Source organism: Saccopteryx leptura, chromosome 1 (assembly GCF_036850995.1).
Source record: "Saccopteryx leptura isolate mSacLep1 chromosome 1, mSacLep1_pri_phased_curated, whole genome shotgun sequence".
NCBI lineage: Eukaryota > Metazoa > Chordata > Mammalia > Chiroptera > Emballonuridae > Saccopteryx > Saccopteryx leptura.
The window spans coordinates 1,810,204-1,828,493 of NC_089503.1; the positions used below are offsets into that span (position 1 = coordinate 1,810,204).

General features: G+C 69.0%; 2 protein-coding genes across 6 annotated transcripts; both read left to right on the forward strand.

Moving 5' to 3' along the window:
- The first annotated feature begins 1,877 nt into the window (after nt 1–1,877).
- SYT8 (synaptotagmin 8) lies at nt 1,878–7,454 on the forward strand. 5 transcript variants are annotated; one of them, XM_066374882.1, is made up of 9 exons: nt 1,878–2,002; nt 5,126–5,235; nt 5,344–5,510; nt 5,975–6,073; nt 6,180–6,347; nt 6,443–6,610; nt 6,693–6,798; nt 6,897–7,030; nt 7,122–7,454. In XM_066374882.1, the coding sequence occupies exons 2-9, from the start codon at nt 5,142–5,144 to the stop codon at nt 7,359–7,361; spliced, it is 1,176 nt and encodes a 391-aa protein (XP_066230979.1). In that variant the 5' UTR covers nt 1,878–2,002; nt 5,126–5,141; the 3' UTR covers nt 7,362–7,454. The 5 variants fall into 5 exon arrangements, 4 of the variants coding, with proteins under 4 accessions (XP_066230979.1, XP_066231071.1, XP_066230887.1 ...); XM_066374974.1 differs by having other exon boundaries at nt 1,901–2,002; nt 5,130–5,235; XM_066374790.1 differs by lacking the exons at nt 1,878–2,002; nt 5,344–5,510 and adding an exon at nt 2,021–3,082.
- Nucleotides 7,455–10,537: 3,083 nt separating this feature from the next.
- TNNI2 (troponin I2, fast skeletal type) lies at nt 10,538–11,751 on the forward strand. Its single transcript, XM_066360337.1, has 5 exons — nt 10,538–10,635; nt 10,749–10,877; nt 11,035–11,124; nt 11,225–11,401; nt 11,530–11,751. The coding sequence occupies exons 2-5, from the start codon at nt 10,755–10,757 to the stop codon at nt 11,623–11,625; spliced, it is 486 nt and encodes a 161-aa protein (XP_066216434.1). The 5' UTR covers nt 10,538–10,635; nt 10,749–10,754; the 3' UTR covers nt 11,626–11,751.
- Nucleotides 11,752–18,290: the final 6,539 nt, after the last annotated feature.

An 18,290-nucleotide genomic window follows, 5' to 3' on the forward strand; every position in this document is an offset into this window, starting at 1 on the left:
CATAATTCACACAGAGACTCCAAAGGGTGGGGTTCACCCCACCCCCACCCCCAGAGATCCAGACACACCGACAAAAACGGCACAGACTCAAAAGAGGGTGGATGAAGTGTAGAAACCAGCGCTTTGAAGCTGACATCCAGGAGGGACAGATACGGGCTCCCCGGGGCTCCCGAGGAAAAGGGCACAGACAGCCCGCATCAGGACTGCCGGGAGCAGCACACAGGCAGAGACCCAGCACGTGGGCCCAGGGCTCCCCGACCCACAAGGGGCTGCGGCCTGCTGAGCGCCCACCCCCCGCTGTCCCGGGCCCACATGAACAGGGTGCCTGCCAGTGGCCGGGTTGGCGAGGGCAGGGTGCCCACGTGCGGTGCCTGCCCGTCTCCCGCTTCCCTGCCAGCGGCTCTGGGCTCCCCCGAGCCAGCGCTTTCCCTGAGTTCCAACCTCAAACACCCCTCATGCCGCCTCAGAGGAAGCCCATCCAGGATGCCGTACCCCCTCTCTTCCAGGGTGTCCGTGAGGCCTCAACTGCCAGAGCTGTTCCCCCCGAGGGGCCAGCGGCCTGGGGGGTGACAGCTCCGTTGGCTTTCCCCTTCCTTCCTTCCCTGAGAACTCAGCCGCCGTCTCCCGGGACAGGCACAGGGCGCACGGGGCGGGGCCGTGCGCCCGGCCGCCCCCCAGGGTCCCCGCAGCGCAGGGTTGGAGCTGTGTCCACCCACGTGGCTCCCACCGGAGCGAGGCATCCGTCTGCTCGCGCACATCCAACTGTCCCACAGGCCTGTCCCGCGAACCCTTGAGTTGTGTCCGCCGCTCCTGGCCTCCTGTTCAGACGTTTCTTCCAGACCGCATCACGGGCTCAGGCTCGAGGCTTGGAGGAAGGCCGGGTCCCGCGCAGGGGACACCCCGTGTGCCCCGGGGGCCCCCCGGAGCCTCTCGCGGCCGGCCTGGGCACAGGCACGTACACGCACACGCACACGCACACATCCCACCTGCCGTGTCCGCCGAGCAGCCTCAGAGCCCGGGCTGAGGAAACCGTGCCCGACCTGCGGGCACAGCCCTGCCGTGCCGGGCCCTCCTGTGACACGTGAACCGGCCCACGTCTGTCTGGCCTGGCCACCCGCCCGCAATCGCTTCCGTGACACACCCTGGCCTGGGAGGGTGCTCGGCGCCGGGCCCCGGAAGGGACCTGACCCGGAGAGGCCGGACCAGGTAAATGGACCAGAGCCAAGAGCTTGAAGCTCAAGATGACAGGCCCTGCTGGGAGCCAGGACTTCTGGCCCACTGGCTCAGCGGGGACTCGGGGCCGTGCCAACCCGGCCAGAGGCGGCGGCATAAATGCAAAATTAAAAAAAAGAAAAAGGAAAAAAGCCTTTGGGGAGAGTCTCTGGGCTCCAGAACTCTGGGCAGCAGCAGGTCCAGACCGCGGCCAGAGAGGGTGCCGCCCCACCCCCACCCCCACCCCCACCCCCACGCCCCTGCCTGACCGGGGCGGCCTCGGCAGGCCACAGCGCAGCTCACCCTGCTGGCCCCGGGCCTCCGTGCGCCCAGTTCCCGTGCCACCAGGAAGCCATCGTCCTTCCGACGTCCTCTCGACTCAGGACAACCTCCCGGAAGCGCACGATTTTCTTGGACCAAGTCCAGGCTGATGACCTCTGGCTACCCCACCTAAAGGTCAGCCCACACGGGCTGTCTGTCCCTCCTTCTCGCCATTCCTCTGGGGAATGCCCAGGCCCCCGGGGACCCCTGGAGATGGTCCAGGCCCAGATGTCTGGTGCCCAGGGCTCAGGAGACACCCCCTCCCTAAGGAGTGCCCTGCTCCTGAGGGCCAGCCGCTCCGGCCCTGAGGTGGGGCTCCCCGAAGCCCTGCCTCCTGCACCCTCTCACCCACCAAGAAGACTTTCCGGTCGGTCGCTAGAGGAGGCAGAGGACGCCGGGCACGGCCACAGCCTCTGCGCACTGCCTTCGGGCGCCGGGTCCGAAGGAAGGCCTGGGGGCCGGGCGTCAGGTGAGAAGGGCACTGCCCCTGGGCGGGGGCTGCCACCCCCACACTGGGGGGAACCCTGCGTCTCCCAAGGAGAGCCCACAGAAACTCGCTCCTCTCAAAGCACCAAGAGTTCTGATTAGACGGCAGACAGAAGCGTTAGCACGGCTTCCACAGGTGCCTGTGCGGGCTAACCGGGAGTCCACAGGAGGGCACCCAGCTGCCCTCGGGCTGGGGGAGGGGGGGGTCTGGGATGCTGGACCGGGAAGACGACACAGGGAGGAATCCAGTGCCAACTTCGGGACAAGTCCAAGGGCCAGGGGTGACCAGGGAGGGCTTCCTGGAGGAGGTGGCGCTCACACCGTCCTCGAAGGTCCAGTAGGATGGGGCTGGGGATGCGGAGGGACAGCGTTGGCACGGAGCAGCAGCAAACAGGCGTTGTGTTGGGAACCAACCGGCCTAGGCAGAGCTGAGTCTGCAGAGAGAGCCTCCCAGAGTGATGCTGGAGGCAGGACTGGATTCAGGAAGGATGCCGGTCTCCCTTTTCTGGGAACATGGGCTCAAGCAACTAGAGAGGGTTTCCCCAGCCAGGCCACAGGAGACGGACATCCCCGGGAAGCAGCAGGCGAGGCCCCTCCCGAGGGGCAGCCCTTGGCATAGACATGGAGGCTCAGGGAGGACCTGAGAAGGGGAGAACCTGGCCGGCTGACCTCGCAGGGCCCGTGAGGGTCTCCCAGATGCCTGCCTTTCCCGGGGATCCCCCCCGCACGCTTCCCCCAGGCCCCAGGACCCGAGGCAGGACCACGGCCGCCAGCCGGGTCCCGAGGAGTGGATGGCGCCACCTGGTGGCCGCGTGCCTGCCTGAACCTTCACCACCGTGTGGACCCGGGGGTCCTGAGGGACCCTGTGCCTTCCCAAGGCCTCTGGGGTCCCCTCTGTGCCCGCGGGCAGTATCCCCAGGGCCCCGTGATCCTCTCCAGCCAGCGTCCAGCTTCGCTCATGGTCCTAGGGGGACAACCTTCCCCAGGCTGGCTCAGGAATCCTGCCGGACCAGCAGCAGGATCCCTGTGACTCACTCCCCGCCCCACCCCTGCCCTAAGCCAGGTGCGGACGTGCAAAATGGGGGGTGGGGGAGAGGGACGTGCACGCACGCACTCACACGTGTGTATGTATGAACACACATGCCCCGACACACACGCACACACTCACACGTGTGTATGAACACACATGCCCCGGCACACGCACACACACACTTACACGTGTGCATGTATGAACACATGCCCTGACACATGCACACACGCACACACATTCACACGTGTGTATGAACACACATGCCCCGACACACACACACACACACGCAAGCACACCGACGGAGGCCGCGTGCTGACCACCGGGCCTGAGTTCACGGCCGTAAAAATCTCGAATCCGGCCCTTTTCATCCCAGGACACACATGAGCTCTGACAGCTCACAGAGGAAAGGCTGGCGTGGGGTCTCCCACGGGGAGCCTCTCTGAATCTGGCCTCCACCCCGCGGCTCCAGGGACCCGGCGGGACCCTCGGGGGCTCTCAGGCCTGCCCCAGGCCACCCGGAGCCACCCGGGCACTCTGCCTTGGTGGGGACCCTGGTGGAAGACGTGCAGCCTCACGTTCAAAGACGGTTGACAAGAGCACACGCTGGGGTCCTCCATGTCCCTTGTTTGTGCTCTGACGGCAGGGACCAGTCCTGGGGGGTGATGGAGCCAGCACCCTGGGGCCTGGGCACCTCCCCGCTGAACCTTGAAAGTTTGGGTTGGCTCTGGGAGTGGGGCTGCCTCTGCTCGGCCCTGTGGGGCGTGGGGGCCCCAGTGGTCATGTGCAGGGGGGGATCGGTCAGCTCAGGGCCACAGTGGGCTCCTGTCCGTCTCGGCATGCTCAGCACCGGGCTGGGCGGGGGCTGCAGAGGGGAGGGCACCTGGCTTGGACTCCCGGTTATTTCTGGAGGGGGGGTGTCCTGAGCTGGGCCCCAACGGCAAGAGGGGTGGCAGGCTCTTGGCTAACGGGGGGAGCCTCAAGTTGGAGGGACGTGCCCCTCATCTGCTCGTGCTCCCCAGAGAAGCGGGAGGCCAGGGGGTGCTGATCCCAAGAGCGGCCCGTGGGTCTGGGGTCCCAGTGTGCCCCCCGGTGTGGCACTCGGCCCCCAGCTTGGAATCCCGGGCCCCTGCTGTGGGTGGGGAGGAGCCCTCCGCGCCAGGTGCGCTCCCTCCCGGGGCCCCAGGCCCGCGGCGGCTGCCGTGCCATGCCGTGCGGCCCGCCCTCCCACCCACCCCTCGCCCGAGGGTGGCCGACAGGCAGGTCTGGGCCACGGGATGCTGAGTCAGCTTGCGAGGAATGTTCTGGCCGCTCCCTGCTACACCCTGTGCCGGCCTGCCCCCTCCGCACCCTCCTCCCCAGGTGCTCTGGCCCCGCGCCCACCCCCGTGCCAGGAACGCACCTCGGGCCCCAGCGTGCTGAGACCGGCTCCCACCGGCACGGCACCCGCCCCCCATGCCTCAGCCCACCTGCTCCCTCCCCCCGTGACCCCAGCACAGCCCCCGAGCCCCCGTCAGCGTGCTCTCGGGTCACCCCAGGGCCGTGGTCCACACGTGTGACAGGCCGACCAGGGTGCCCCGAGCTCGGACAGGGACAAGAGGGGACCCCAGGCACGTGTGACAGGCCGACCACGGTGCCCCGAGCTCGGACAGGGACAAGAGGGGACCCCAGGCGGGCAGCGACCCCCAGGCAGCGCCCCGGGCTGGAGCAGAGAGGCTGGGCCCGGGGGGCTTCCTGCAGGAGGAGGTCCTGTGCTGAGGGGCAGGCTCTGCAAGGCGCACCAGTGAGGGCAGAGCCCAGGCGGCCTAGGCCCGGCCTGCTTGGCTAGGACTGGGGGCTGGGGAGCTAGCCAGGAGGCCGGGCCTGTGGCAGCTAAGCTGGCACTTTGGCCAAAGCCCAGGGCCTCCCTCCGCTTGGCTCCACTCAGAGCAGTTGCCCCTGGCCACCCCAAGGCTGCCTCTTTGCCCAGGGAAGGCCAAGCTGGCTGCTGCTGGGCAGACGGGGAGGCGGGCAGCGGCCCGAGCAGAGGGCCATCCCCGCAGGTGATGCGGGGCCTCCCTGACCATCTCCTCCTCCGAGCCAGCAGGGTGGAGAGATGGGGCTCCCCGCAGACCCCCGCAGCTCCCCGGCCTCTGTGGGTACCACAGCCGAATCCGGGCTCATTCCGGACCTCGTTGCCAGGATCCCCTGTGAGTTGTGGGACCCAGGAGGGGCGAGAGGCTGGCCCGGCCGCCCGGGGATGGGGGGACAGCCTCGTCCTCAGATGCATCCCAGGCCCCTGCCTGTGCCCACCCCAGGGCCCCGCTGGGCGCTCGCGGCCACTGCCGCCGCCGCCGGCACCCTCCTCGTTGCCGGCCTCCTCTGTGCCCTGTGCTGCTGCTGCCGCCGGTCCCGCAGGAGGAAGCCCAGAGCCAGGGAGGCCGTGGGCCTGGGCAGTGCCCGAGGCTCCACCACCGCCCACCTGGTGAGGAGCGCGGGGCAGCAGCACGGGGCTCCTGGGGCCCGGCCCCCGGCTTGGGGGGGCTCAGGGCAGCTCAGACTCGGGGGCTGGACTCAGAAGGGGGTCTGCCCAGAGAGGCCGGGGGTCTTCCCAGCTGGGGAAGAAAGGGGCAGGGGAGACCCTGACGAAGAGAAGCAGGTGGGACCAGGGCCCGAGGACCGGGAGCGCCTGCCCAGGGTTGGGCTCCGTCTCCTCAGGGGGGACCACAGCTTGTTTCCGAGGAGGGCAGTGGTGCCCACGGGGCGGCCTTGGGGCGGGTCCGTCCGTTCTGACCGGTGTCCGAGCGGAGCCCAGGGTGTGGGCCCTTCGGGTGGCCCGGCCGGTGTCACCTAAGCCGAGTCTCGGAGCCGCCACCCGGCCGGCTCAGGGTTCCGATGGTCCTGGCACGACCCCCCAGCAGCTCCTGACCCCGTCCCTACGCACCCCAGGTGCAGCCAGATGTGGACGACGTGGAGCCCAGCCCGGGCGGGGGCCAGCAGTGGGGGCGCCTGCAGCTTTCTCTGGAATACGACTTTGGAAGCCAGGAGGTGAGGACCCCGCTTCGCAGACCCCGGAGGACCCGCGGGCTCATGGAGGGGTGCTGGGCGGCCCCTGGCTGAGCCACCTCTGTCTCTCTCTGTCTCTGGATCCCAGATCAGGGTGGGCCTCAAGCAGGCAGTGGATCTGAAGGCCGGGGACCCGGGCGGCACCGCAGACCCCTACGCCTGCGTCAGCCTGTCTACCCAGGCCGGGCACGGACACGAGACCAAGGTGCACCACGGCACCCTCTGCCCCGTGTTCGACGAGACCTGCAGCTTCCGCGTGAGTCTGGGCCCGGCGGGCGGGCGGGCGGGCGGGCAGATGGGGGGCCTGGCCCCGGGCGGCGGAGGGGGTCTGACTCACACTGCTGCCCACAGGTGCCGCCGGCCGAGCTGCCCCAGACCGCCCTGCGGGTGCGGGTGCTGGACTTCAGGCGCTTCCCCGAGCCCGAGCCGCTGGGTGAGCTCAGCCTGCCGCTGGGCACCATGGACCTGCGGCACGTCCTGGAGGTCTGGCACCGGCTGGGTCCGCCGGGCACCGCTGAGGTGAGCCCTCCGACCACGCGGCGTCCGCCCGGCCCTGCCTGGAGCTCCGGCGGGGAGCCCCAGGCCGCTCTCGTGCCCACAGGCTGAGCAGACGAGCGAGCTGTGCTTCTCGCTGCGCTACGTGCCCAGCTCAGGGCGGCTCACTGTGGCCGTGCTGGAGGCGCGGGGCCTGCGCCCGGGGCCGGCAGGTGAGAGCCACCCCCGCCCCCTGCCGGGTGGGCCCCGGGGCGCCCCACACTGGGGCCGTCTGGACGACGATGCCCTCCGACACCTTCTGCCCGCGCAGAATCCTACGTGAAGGTCCAGCTGGTGCTGAACCAGAGGAAGTGGAAGAGGCGGAAGACGTCCGCCAGGAGGAACACGGCTGCCCCTTACTTCAACGAGGCCTTCGTCTTCCTTGTGCCCTTCAGCCAGATCCAGGTGGGCTGCCTGGAGGAAGGGGCAGGCGGGTTCTCGCCGGGGGCCAAACTGACCGCTGTCTCTCTCCCCCCTCCACCGCGCCTCCGCCTAGAACCTGGATCTGGTGCTGGCCGTCTGGTCCCGGAGCCCGCGGTTCCGGGCCGAGCCCGTGGGTAAGGTGATGCTGGGTTCCCGGGCCTCGGGTCAGCCCTTGCAGCACTGGGCAGACATGCTGGCCCACGCCCGGCAGCCGATCGCCCGGTGGCACCGCCTGCGGCCCGCCAGGGAAGTGGACCAGGCCCTGGCTCTGCAGTCCCGCCGGCGCCCACCCCTACCCTTGCCCGGCTCCTGAAAGCTTCCCCGTGCCTCAGTCTCCCCACCCTGAGCTGTGGGCACCTGTCCAGCTCAGCCTGGGGCGTGCTGCAATAAAGGCCTCCTCACACCACTGCTGCGTGTCCTTCCTGAGCTGTCCGGGACGCGGCAGGGACGGGGCCCCTGTCGAGGGAGAGAAGAAGGTCTCCTCTCCCGACTCATCCGGGCTCTGGGGCCTCTGATCAATGTGTGCCCCCGGGGCGGGGTGCAGGGGGCTTCTTCCAAGCCCAGCAAGGACAATGCCAGGGGGTGAGGAGCCTCCCACAGGAGGAGGCTGCAGCGGCAGGGATGGTGTGAGCGGGCTGGGCCGAGACGGCCCTGCAGGCACACTCTAGACCACCGGGAGGCACTGGGAGGGGGGGTTGTGGCGATGGAGGAAGGAAGGGACCCTCACCCAGGGTCCACCCCAGGGTCCACCCCAGCTCCTCTCCAGACCCCGAAACCCCCGGGCGGGCGGGCGGCTGTGAGACCGTCCCCGTGCGAGCAGCAGGGGGCAGCAGATGTCTTCGGAAGCCTGCCTCCCTCCCTCCCTCCCGCCCGCCCGCCTGGGGCCTCTGGGGGCTCAGCGGGGCTGGGAAGGAACGCAGCTCTCTAATCCCACACCCCCCCTCCGCCCCCCACATCTGGAGGCCTCAGCTCTCCCTGGCCCTCCCCAGGGCTGAGGCACCGCACCCCCGGCTCAGAGGCTGCCAAGTCATGGTCTTCCAGATGCCTGTGCTGGGTGGGGGCCTGCCTGGGCCCCAGCCCCTTGGGTCAGGGAGGCTTCCAAGTAGAGGCCCGCCATCCCCGGGTGGAAGGGTGTGTTCCAAGTTGTGCAGGAACAGGCCTCAGGCAGGGCTGTTCCTGCACGCCTGCACGTCCAAAGCACCCCGGCGGGCCCCAGCTCTGCCCCAGCCCGGAGCCTGTGCCTTGGCGGGAAAGCGGGAAAGCGGGCTCACGCCCCCACCCCAGAGACCCCCGGCGCCGCAGCTGCAGCCACACAGGCCGTGTTTGGGGGGTCCAAGCCTCGCTCCCAAGCTTTCTTAGAGAAAAGGGGGCATGGGCAGCTTGTGACAGAGACACCCCTGTGCCAAAAGGGGGACAGCGAGCTGTAGGAGAGGCGGCGGTGGTCCCCCGTGGAGAGCTGGCGTGGATCCTGACATAGGACCCAGTGGAGCCAGGCTCCCACAGACCCCTCGGCTGACCCCCCAAGCCGTGCACCCACCACAGCCCAGGGAGGCCTTGCCCAGGGCCCCCAGACCCCTCGGCTGACCCCCGAGCCGCGCACCCACCACAGCCCAGCGAGGCCGCGCCCAGGGCCCCCAGACCCCTCGGCCGACCCCCGAGCCGCGCACCCACCACAGCCCAGTGAGGCCGCGCCCGGTGGCCCCCAGACCCCTCGGCTGACCCCCGAGCCGTGCACCCACCACAGCCCAGCGAGGCCGCGCCCAGTGGCCCCCAGACCCCTCGGCCGACCCCCGAGCCGTGCACCCACCACAGCCCAGCGAGGCCGCGCCCGGTGGCCCCCAGACCCCTCGGCTGACCCCCGAGCCGTGCACCCACCACAGCCCAGCGAGGCCGCGCCCGGTGGCCCCCAGACCCCTCGGCTGACCCCCGAGCCGTGCACCCACCACAGCCCAGCGAGGCCGTGCCCAGGGCCCCCCCGGCTCCTTGCAAGAACCAGGAGCTTCTCGAACTCGTCACTGATCCCTAAATAGAGCGACCCAACCTTGGCACCCTCCCCCCCAAGACTTCTTGGACAGGACGGCAGCGGGTGGCTGGGCCGGGCCAGGCGGTCTGGGCAGGTGGGGAGGTCCCTGTGCCCCCATTGGTCTGAGGACGGCTCCCTGTCCTTTTCTGAGCGGGGGCCCGGCCTGGGGGAGGACATTTATACCCCTCCCTGTGGGCCCACCAGCCCGACACGCCATTGCCGGCCCGACCTCGCGCTCAGCACAGCAACCCCAACGCCAGGTGAGCCCGGCCGGACCCGGCCGAGGCCAGGGACGGGCGCTGCCCAGGCCGGCGTGCAGGAGGGCTTCGCAGGGCGGGGGTCTGGGGGCCGCCACCGGCAGCCTGCTCGTGGGGGGGCTTCTGCAGAACTGGGAAGACGGAGAAGGAAGACAGAGAAGCAGCAGGAGGTGGGCCAGGGTGAGGCAGGGGCCTGGAGAACCCTCGACACGACCGGGCCTCGACGGCCGGGCCTCGTTTCCGGGACCCTGGAAGGGGTCCTGACGTGTGGAGGGGCCTCAGGCTAAACTGGGGAGCAGCTTCTCGCACGCACTTGGGCCCGGAGCCGAAGGAACAGGGTTAAAAATAGCAGGGTGGCTCTGGCGGCCACCTGCGTGGGCCCGGCCCGCCCCGCCCGGCCCTCCCACAGGGACAGCTGCGCACGCCAGGCCCGCCTGGGGCATTTCTGGAGCACTGTCTCCTCTTACTTCTCTCCCCGGGGAGTTCCAAGACATGCCCTGCCCCCCCACAGGAGGTGGGCATCGGGGGCAGTGTGGCAAGGGGACCCCCCGTGAAGGCAGGGCCGCACGCACACCCCGGGGGTCCCTGATGCCGCCATCTCTCTCTCCCACAGACTCTACGCCCAAGACCGCAGGATGGGGGAGTAAGTGAAGCCCCCAAGCCTGATGCCCCTGCCGTCCCCTCCTCCCACCCCGGGCAGGGGTCTCTGCCCACCCTGGCCACCCCGTCCCTCTCCACCCAGCCCACCCCAGACCCTAACCTCTCTCTTCTCTCTCTCCTCCCCCACCCGCCTCCTGGGACAGTGATGAGGTGAGTGTCTTCCTGGGGGTAAAACACGGAGGGGACGGGACCCTCACCCCCCTGACTTGGGATAGGTCAGAGGTCAGAGTTTCAAGGCCCAGGAAGACACCCCTCCTCCCCACCCCGCAGACAGCGATGGGACGCAACAGGGGAAGTGGTTTCCGGTGGCTCACGTGGGGGTGGGGCAGAGGAAGTAGGACTGGGCCCTGGTCACCCTGGAAATGGCTTCTTCTAATTACTCCACCCACTCCCCCCCCCACCCTTCAGGGGGGACCCCCATTCCCTCCGCACTGCCTCTGGGGGTGCAGCCTCCTCTCCACACAGACACAGGCGCCGCCCCAGGCCCAGCTGTCCCTTGAGCAGGACTCCCTCCCCCCAAGCCGGGCGGTGGGTGAGTGGGAGAGAATGTGGGTGTGCAGGGGGGGCCCTGACTCTGCCTCCTTCCCCCCCCCCTTGCCTTGCAGAAACGCAACAGGGCCATCACGGCCCGCAGGCAGCACCTGAAGGTAGGTGCCATCCGGCCCCGGGGAGGGCCGTGGACTGGGGGGGCCAGGGGTCTGGGCCGGGCCGGGCAGCCGCCCACGCAGCACCTCACGCGCCCGCCGCGCACGCCCCGCAGAGCGTCATGCTCCAGATAGCGGCCTCGGAGCTGGAGAAAGAGGAAAGCCGCAGGGAGAGCGAGAAGCAGAACTATCTGGACGAGCACTGCCCGCCGCTGCACATCCCCAGCTCCTCGGCGGAGCTGCAGGTACCCGCCCGCCCCGCCTCGGTTTCCCCACCGCTCCAGCGGGAGGGCGCGCGCACATGCGCACGCGCGCGCGCGCACAGGGTTGAGGGGGCAGGGCAGGGGAGGGCAGGGGTCCGGCGCCAGGACAGTCAGCCACCCGCCTACCCACCCACCCCAGGAGTTCTGCAAACAGCTGCACGCCAAGGTGGACGCGGCCGAGGAGGAGAAGTACGACATGGAGGTGAAGGTGCAGAAAAGCACCAAGGAGGTGAGACATCGAGGCTTGGGGGAGGCGCAGGCGCCAGAGAGGGGTGGGTGGGGGTTCCGGCTCCTGCTCAGCCCTTGCTCACCCACCCGCGCCCCCGCAGCTGGAGGACATGAACCAGAAGCTGTTTGACCTGCGAGGCAAGTTCAAGAGGCCGCCGCTGAGGAGGGTGCGCATGTCGGCAGACGCCATGCTCAAGGCCCTGCTGGGCTCCAAGCACAAGGTGTGCATGGACCTGCGCGCCAACCTGAAGCAGGTCAAGAAGGAGGACACCGAGAAGGTACCGACCCCCCCAACCCGCCACCGCCCTGCCCTGGGGAGAGCCTGTGCGCGGAGGGGAAGCTGAGGCTGGGGGGCGATGGCGGTGGGCGGGGCCTGAGAGCCTCCTCTGGCCCCACCCACCCCCAGGAGCGGGACCTGCGCGACGTGGGTGACTGGAGGAAGAACATCGAGGAGAAGTCCGGCATGGAGGGCCGGAAGAAGATGTTCGAGTCCGAGTCCTAGGCTCCCTCTGCCTCCCGCAGCTGTGGGCACCCTCGGCTTCGCGCAGAACGCACGGAGGGCAGCCCACGGAGCCGCTGGAACGACCGGACTCATTGACGTTGTCAATAAAGGCTTCCGATCCCGTGATTGGTCTGCTGTAGTCCTGCCCCACAGGGTCTCCTGGGCCTCGGGGTGCGCGCTCCGGGAAGGCCCCAGCAGATGACTGGGTGCTGGTACCGGAAAGCCCCACGAGGAAGGCATGGGGGGAGCCATGCACGGGCTTCGGATCTCTCAGGCCGGACTAGGGAAGGCCCTTAGAATGGAGTCTGCCTGGCCTGCGCCTTGGGGCAGCGTGCTGTGGTCAGTGGTTGGTCAGTTCCCCGGTGCCTCCCAGAGCGTGCTCCTGACACTCCTGACTCCTCACATGGTTTGAGTCGTGTCTGAACAGGAGTTCTCAAAACGAGATCATTTGTCAGTTTGCACAGCCGTCGGTGAGGGGTCTTGGCTGTCCAGAGACCCCGTCTCCATGTGAGATGAGTTGGCCTGGGAGGAGAAGGGCCTGCCTCCCCCTTGTTCCTCCCCCTCACTCCTCCCACCTTCCCTTCCTCAGACCCCAGTGTCCCACAGGGGACACACCCGGGCAGTCCTTGGCCAGACAGCCCTGCTCGGGTGCCTTGTGCCCAGGGGGCAGAGGCTGCAAGGGGCTGAGACCGTGCTCACCCCCTTCACTCTCCCTGGGACAGAAGACAAGCCAGCCCAGGCCCACGGGGGGCCCGGCGGGAGGGGCTTGGGCCTCCCTCTCTGCTCAGCCCCCAAGGCGCGGGCCCACCTCACTCATCAAGGGACTGTGGCCCGACAGGCCCGGATGGGGACTGTCACGGGCCCGGATGGGGACTGTCACGGGCCCGGATGGGGACTGTGGTCCGACAGGCCCGGATGGGGACTGTCACGGGCCCGGATGGGGACTGTGGCCCGACAGGCCCGGATGGGGACTGTCACGGGCCCGGATGGGGACTGTGGCCCGACAGGCCCTGATGGGGACTGTCACAGGCCCGGATGGGGACTGTCACGGACCCGGATGGGGACTGTGGCCCGACAGGCCCGGATGGGGACTGTGGCCCGACAGGCCCGGATGGGGACTGTCACGGGCCCGGATGGGGACGGTCACGGGCCCGGATGGGGACTGTCACGGGCCCCGATGGGGACTCTGGCCCGACAGGCCCGGATGGGGACTGTCACGGGCCCGGATGGGGACTGTCACAGGCCCGGATGGGGACTGTCACGGGCCCGGATGGGGACTGTCACGGCAAGGCCGCGCTGTCAGCCTCCCTCGTGATAGATGACGCCGCGGTCCGCCGCCGAGGCCCCTCTCTCTGCTCAGATCTCTGGTGGGGGCCCGGGGGGGCCAGGCCCCGGCCCCATGATGAAGGGGCTGTCGTCCTGCCCCTGCCCCACCGGAGGTCCCAGCGATTGATCTGCCGGGGTGGGGCCGGAGACGGGGAGGGCAGCTGCCTTCAGCCTTGGCCGCCTCGAGGGAACCGGGAGACTGACGTCAGCGGGCGCCCCGATGACCTTCCCCTCCCAGCACCACTCCCTTCCCCACCGCAGCCTGGGGTCCAGCTGGGTCCTTCGTGTGGCTCCCACAGGCCCCCAGCCAGGTGACCTTGCCGTTCTGGCTTATCAGCCCCTGTCCCCCCCACCCCACCCCACCCCCACTGCCCAGCTCCTGCAGGGAAAGGCCAGGCCTTGGGGGAGAGAGCCCTCCGCACACCCCCGGGGCCGGCGGGCACAGATGAGAACCGGTCACTGCCCGGTGGGCACAGCCAGGCCACGCGAGGCAGGGAGCCCGTCCAGCGCTCAGGGCACATCTCGGGGCTGAGAGGGGCACTCGGGGCTCAGACGTGGGGCCCAGGCCTGGGCTGGGGGTGCTGTGCCAGGCGAGAACCAGTAGTGAGGGAACCCCAAAATGTTCCAGGCCCAGGGACATCCTGTGCGGGGGGCCAGAGCCGGTGGGCCAGGCCGTGAAATCGAGGGATGGGTTTGGGCGGCCGAAACCTCCAGGGAGGGATGTGGGTGCAGGGGTCTGGGCGGGAGAGGGGTCCTCGGAAGTGAGGGGTGGCGGGCAGTGCCCTGAGGTGGGCAGAGGCAGTCGGGGGGGGGAGGGGGGGAGACAACCCCTGGATGCTGTCCAGGGAGGACCCTGAAGGGAGCTGGAGATGGGGGGTGGGGGTGGATACAGCCCAGGAAGCCCCAGGGAAGGGCTGAGGGTGACCAGGCTGCAGAGGCAGGGGCAGGGGCAGGGACAGGGGGGGGAGTGGGGTGAGAAGTAGAGACCATGGATGGAGGTGCTGGAGGTGGAGGATGGGGGTGGATACAGCCCCAGGAAGCCCCAGGGAAGGGCTGGGGGTGGCCAGGCTGCAGAGGCAGGGGCAGGGGCAGGGGGGGAGGGGGTGAGAAGTAGAGACCATGGATGGAGGTGCTGGAGGTGGAGGATGGGTGCACGCAGGCGGGGGCCGTGTCTGTGCAGGGAGGGGGTGCACATGCTGCCCCTGTAAAGCTGAGGAGCAGGGGCCCCTGAGTGTTAGTCCCCGACACCGTCCTCTTCCTCAGAAGGGACCTCGGCTCCTCGGCTGTGACTGAGGCCCGGGCTGGGGTGGCCAGTGCCCAAGAGAGCCCGGTGTCCCGGGCGTCACAAAGCAAACAAGTGGGCGAGACCCACAGGTCAATCAAACAGGCCCCAGGGGAGCAGGTGACAAAGACACAGCGTGGTGGGCGAGATGAAAGGGCTGTTGCGTGTGAAATTTCCTGGCAGTGCCACCTGGGCTGTGCACAGGCGGCAGGAGGCCCCTCGGCTCAGCAAACAGACGGCCATCTGTCTGGCTCCGCTGCCTCTGTGGTCCCCAAGTTCCAGCTCCCTCTGAGCCCAGACCCGCCTTTGCCCCTCGTGACGGACAATCCAAGGGCCTCCCTGTCACCCTGTGTCCCCTCCCTCCTCCCTGACCCGCCCGCGGTCCCCTCCCTCCTCCCTGACCCGCCCGCAGTCCACTCACTCCTCCTCACGGCATTCTGATGAGCTGCGGGCCTCGGTTTCCCTGATTGTAAAACCGAGCCCCCGGCCCGCCGTGATGTCCCTGAGCCCTGAGGATTCGGAACCCCTGGGCCTCCACGGCCATCTACGTGGGGGGGGGGGGGTGGCGGCCCAGGAGCTGCTCGCGGCTGCCCCTCCCTCCCGGACAAATCTCCTCACTCGCTGGGTTGCCTGCTGTCCCTAGAAGCTCCCGGGCCCTCGATAACCACAGTCCAGCCACCTGCCAGCGGTGGTCCCCATCTCTGTCCCCCACCCGTCTTAACTGCTCACATCGCCTCTGTCCTTCCTCCTGCCATCGTCCTGGGAGGGGGCCGGGTCCCTAGGAGGACCCTCCAGACAGCTCTTTCCCTCTGTGCCCACCCCTAGCCATGCTGAACCCTCACCTCTGAACCCCCAGGGCTGGCCTCGGTGGGGGGGGGCCCTGCCGCCCCGCCCCCCTCTTGCCAGGCTGACCCTCCTGCTTCCTGCGCCCACGCTCAGTCCTTAGGGGAAGTCTGTCCGTTCCGGACTCAGCTCACTGTGGCCGCCCCTGGTCCAGGGAGGAGAGGCCGGGTCAGGTGCAGACAGGTCCTGCCCCTCACCTGCACCCACCAAGTTTCTCCCAGGACCTGCACCCTCAACAACCTGAGCCCCCGCCCCTCAAGTCAGAGGCACGGCGGCACCTGACAACTGCCCCGGGCACACGGGCCACCCCCGTAGGGGCCACGCTGCACAGGGACCCTTCCTGCCGCCCTCCTGTCTGCTGCCCCACCCTCGCCTGCCCCCCACGGGCCACCCCCGTCGGGGCCACGCTGCACAGGGACCCTTCCTGCCACCCTCCTGTCTGCTGCCCACCCTCGCCTGCCCCCCACGGGCCACCCCTGTAGGGACCACGCTGCACAGGGACCCTTCCTGCCGCCCTCCTGTCTGCTGCCCCACCCTCACCTGCCCCCCACGGGCCACCCCTGTAGGGACCACGCTGCACAGGGACCCTTCCTGCCGCCCTCCTGTCTGCTGCCCCACCCTCGCCTGCCCCCCACGGGCCACCCCTGTAGGGACCACGCTGCACAGGGACCCTTCCTGCCGCCCTCCTGTCTGCTGCCCCACCCTCGCCTGCCCCCCATGGGCCACCCGGCAGCCCTCGCCTCACGCCACCTCCGGGGTGTCCCCTCGGGTGGCCCGCTCTCGCCTGTCCCCCATGGGCCACCCTCCTCTCAGGCCACCTCCCGGCGTGTCCCCTCGGATGGCCCTTTCCCGCCTGCCCAGCTGTTTGTCCTCTCCCGGTGTCCCTCCAACCCGTCTGAGCTGTTTGTCCTCTCCCGGTGTCCCTCCAACCCGTCTGATCCCCCTCCTGTTCCCATCGGTCTCAGAGCTGCCCCATGGCCTCCTCTTCCTCCAGCGCCCAGGCCGGGGCTCCTGGACTCGGCCCACCATCATGGGGCTGTGGGAGGGGGCCGGAGCTACCCCGCGAGCCCCACACCTCCCTCCCCCGGGGACGATTCGCGCCCTGGGCAGCCTGCGTGAGAAGAGGGAGAGGCCCCGGGGGGAGAGCCCGTCCACCCTGCCCCGTCCACCCTGGCAGCACCTCCGGCCACGGCTCCCATGTCGAGAGTCCTCTACCACCACCACCATCTCCTGCTTTGTGCCCGAGCCTCCTAGGGGCACCCCCTGGGCACCCCGACTTCTCGGCACGTCAGTGTCATGGCTGCTGTGGTGGGAGCTGGCTGGCTGCCCCCACCCTCACTCCCTTTGCCTCCTGCCCAGCATGGACCCTGCAGACAGAGGAAGCCAAGAGAGGCCGAGTGTGTCCAGGCCTGAGCCCTGGGCCTCCGGCCATCCTCAGGCCTGCCCCCCTCCCGTCCCCTGACAGCTGGACACGGAGGGCCAGCCGGGACTGTGGTGCCTTTGCAGGGAGGGGCCTGGTGTGCTGGCTGACCCGCAGGGCCCCCTCCCCACCCGCACTGGTGAAGTGGGGACCGAGTCCCGGAGAGACCTAGGGCTCTGTCACCGCAGCTGGTCTGCCTTCCCCGGAGGACACGGCCCCATGTCCGTGTCCTGAGTCCCCAAAGTGAAGTCCTTCAGGCAGCGGCTTCACCCAGGGACATGGACCGCCCCCGTCCTGGAGGCTGGAAGTCAGAGACCCAGGGGTGGGCAGGGCCCGTTCCTCAGGAGGTCCCTCTTCGTGGCGTGCAGACGGCGTGTCCGCCCTGTGTCCTCACTGGGTTGTCCTGTGTGTGTGTGTGTGTCTGTGTCCTGAGCTCCTCTTCCTGTAAGGACACTGGTCCTGCTGGACTAGAGCCCACCCTTGTGACCCTATTTCCACGCGGTCCTCTGCGGAAACCCTGTCTCCTAACAAGGCCCTTTTCACAGGCACTGACTGTTAGGACCATGTGAGTTTTCCGGGGACACCGTGCAGCCCGTGGCATTCTCCACCCCCCTCCATCTCACACTGTTCTCTTTCCTGACCCCCAACATTCCCCTCCTGGATCTTCAAAACACCCCTTGCCCCGTCTGGGCGTCTCCACCGTCATCCTGCCTCCAAGGCGCGAGCCTTCCGGCACCCCACGCCTCCGCCAGCCTTCGCCCTGTCCCCAAGGGTCCCTCCGTCCCCAGAACCCCACGCCTCCGCCCAGCCTCCGCCCTGTCCCCAAGGGCAGCCTCTGTCTGCGGTCCCTCTATCCCCAGAACCCCACGCCTCCGCCCAGCCTTCGCCCTGTCCCCGAGGGCAGCCTCTGTCTGCGGTCCCTCCGGCCCCGGCACCCCACACGCTGACCCGCATGCTGACCGGCAGTGACCTGACCCTCCCCTCTCCGGCCGTCCGGCTGGTGCTCACACACACCTCCGACTCCGGCCCTCCACCCTCCTCCAGCCGGGTCTGTGCACCGGCCGTGCTCCGTCCCTCCCTGGCCTGACCTACGACTCCCAGTGTGCTGACCGCTTCCCCCATTCCCGACTTCCCCTCGCTCACTCCGTCCCTCTCCGGGTCTCCTTCCCGGGGCCTCCTCGCCTGCTGTCAGGAGTCTGTGGTCCTGACCTTGCCCGCCCTTGGGGACCATCCCACCCGGGCCTTTGAAGCCGTCCTGTCCAGCTGCCCAGCTGCCCCTGGACGGTCCGCCTGGGTGCCCCGCAGCAGCGGTCAGTGTCATCCCGCCCTCTGGTTTGCACGGACGCCCTCCTCGCCAGCCCCTCGGGGCCCTGCCTGTCTGGGCTCCTGTTCTGGGTGCCCCCTCCCCGGAGACCCCGCTCTCCCACAGAGCACTCTCCACCCACCCAGGCTCAGACTAGCTCGTTGCTGTGCTCGGTCCCGAACCAAGTCCCCAGACGGATGGACGTTGCACCAGGGTGTGGGGGCACTGGGGACAGACGAGAGGAGGTCTCAGCTCCTCACACCCCCAACCTGGAGTTTGAGTGAACAAAGGGTGACTCCCCGGAAAGGCCCAGACCATTCGACCCGCCGCCTTCCCACGGGCACTGCCCACTCCCTCTAGGTCAAGGGTCCCCAAACTTTTTATACAGGGGGCCAGTTCACTGTCCCTCAGACCATTGGAGGGCCAGACTATAAAAAAAACTATGGACAAATCCCTATGCACACTGCACATATCTTATTTTAAAGTAAAAA

What these genes read in the sequence shown, in the direction of transcription:
- SYT8 (XM_066374790.1), top strand. Translation starts at nt 2,641, where the DNA reads ATGGAGGCTCAGGGAGGACCTGAGAAGGGGAGAACCTGGCCGGCTGAC. An exon ending in CCACCCCTGCCCTAAGCCAG is followed by an intron (nt 3,083 to 5,125) that starts GTGCGGACGTGC and finishes TCCTCCTCCGAG; the next exon opens with CCAGCAGGGTGGAGAGATGG. An exon ending in GTCCGCCGGGCACCGCTGAG is followed by an intron (nt 6,611 to 6,692) that starts GTGAGCCCTCCG and finishes TCGTGCCCACAG; the next exon opens with GCTGAGCAGACGAGCGAGCT.
- TNNI2 (XM_066360337.1), top strand. Translation starts at nt 10,755, where the DNA reads ATGCTCCAGATAGCGGCCTCGGAGCTGGAGAAAGAGGAAAGCCGCAGG. An exon ending in GCTCCTCGGCGGAGCTGCAG is followed by an intron (nt 10,878 to 11,034) that starts GTACCCGCCCGC and finishes CACCCACCCCAG; the next exon opens with GAGTTCTGCAAACAGCTGCA. An exon ending in AGAAGGAGGACACCGAGAAG is followed by an intron (nt 11,402 to 11,529) that starts GTACCGACCCCC and finishes ACCCACCCCCAG; the next exon opens with GAGCGGGACCTGCGCGACGT.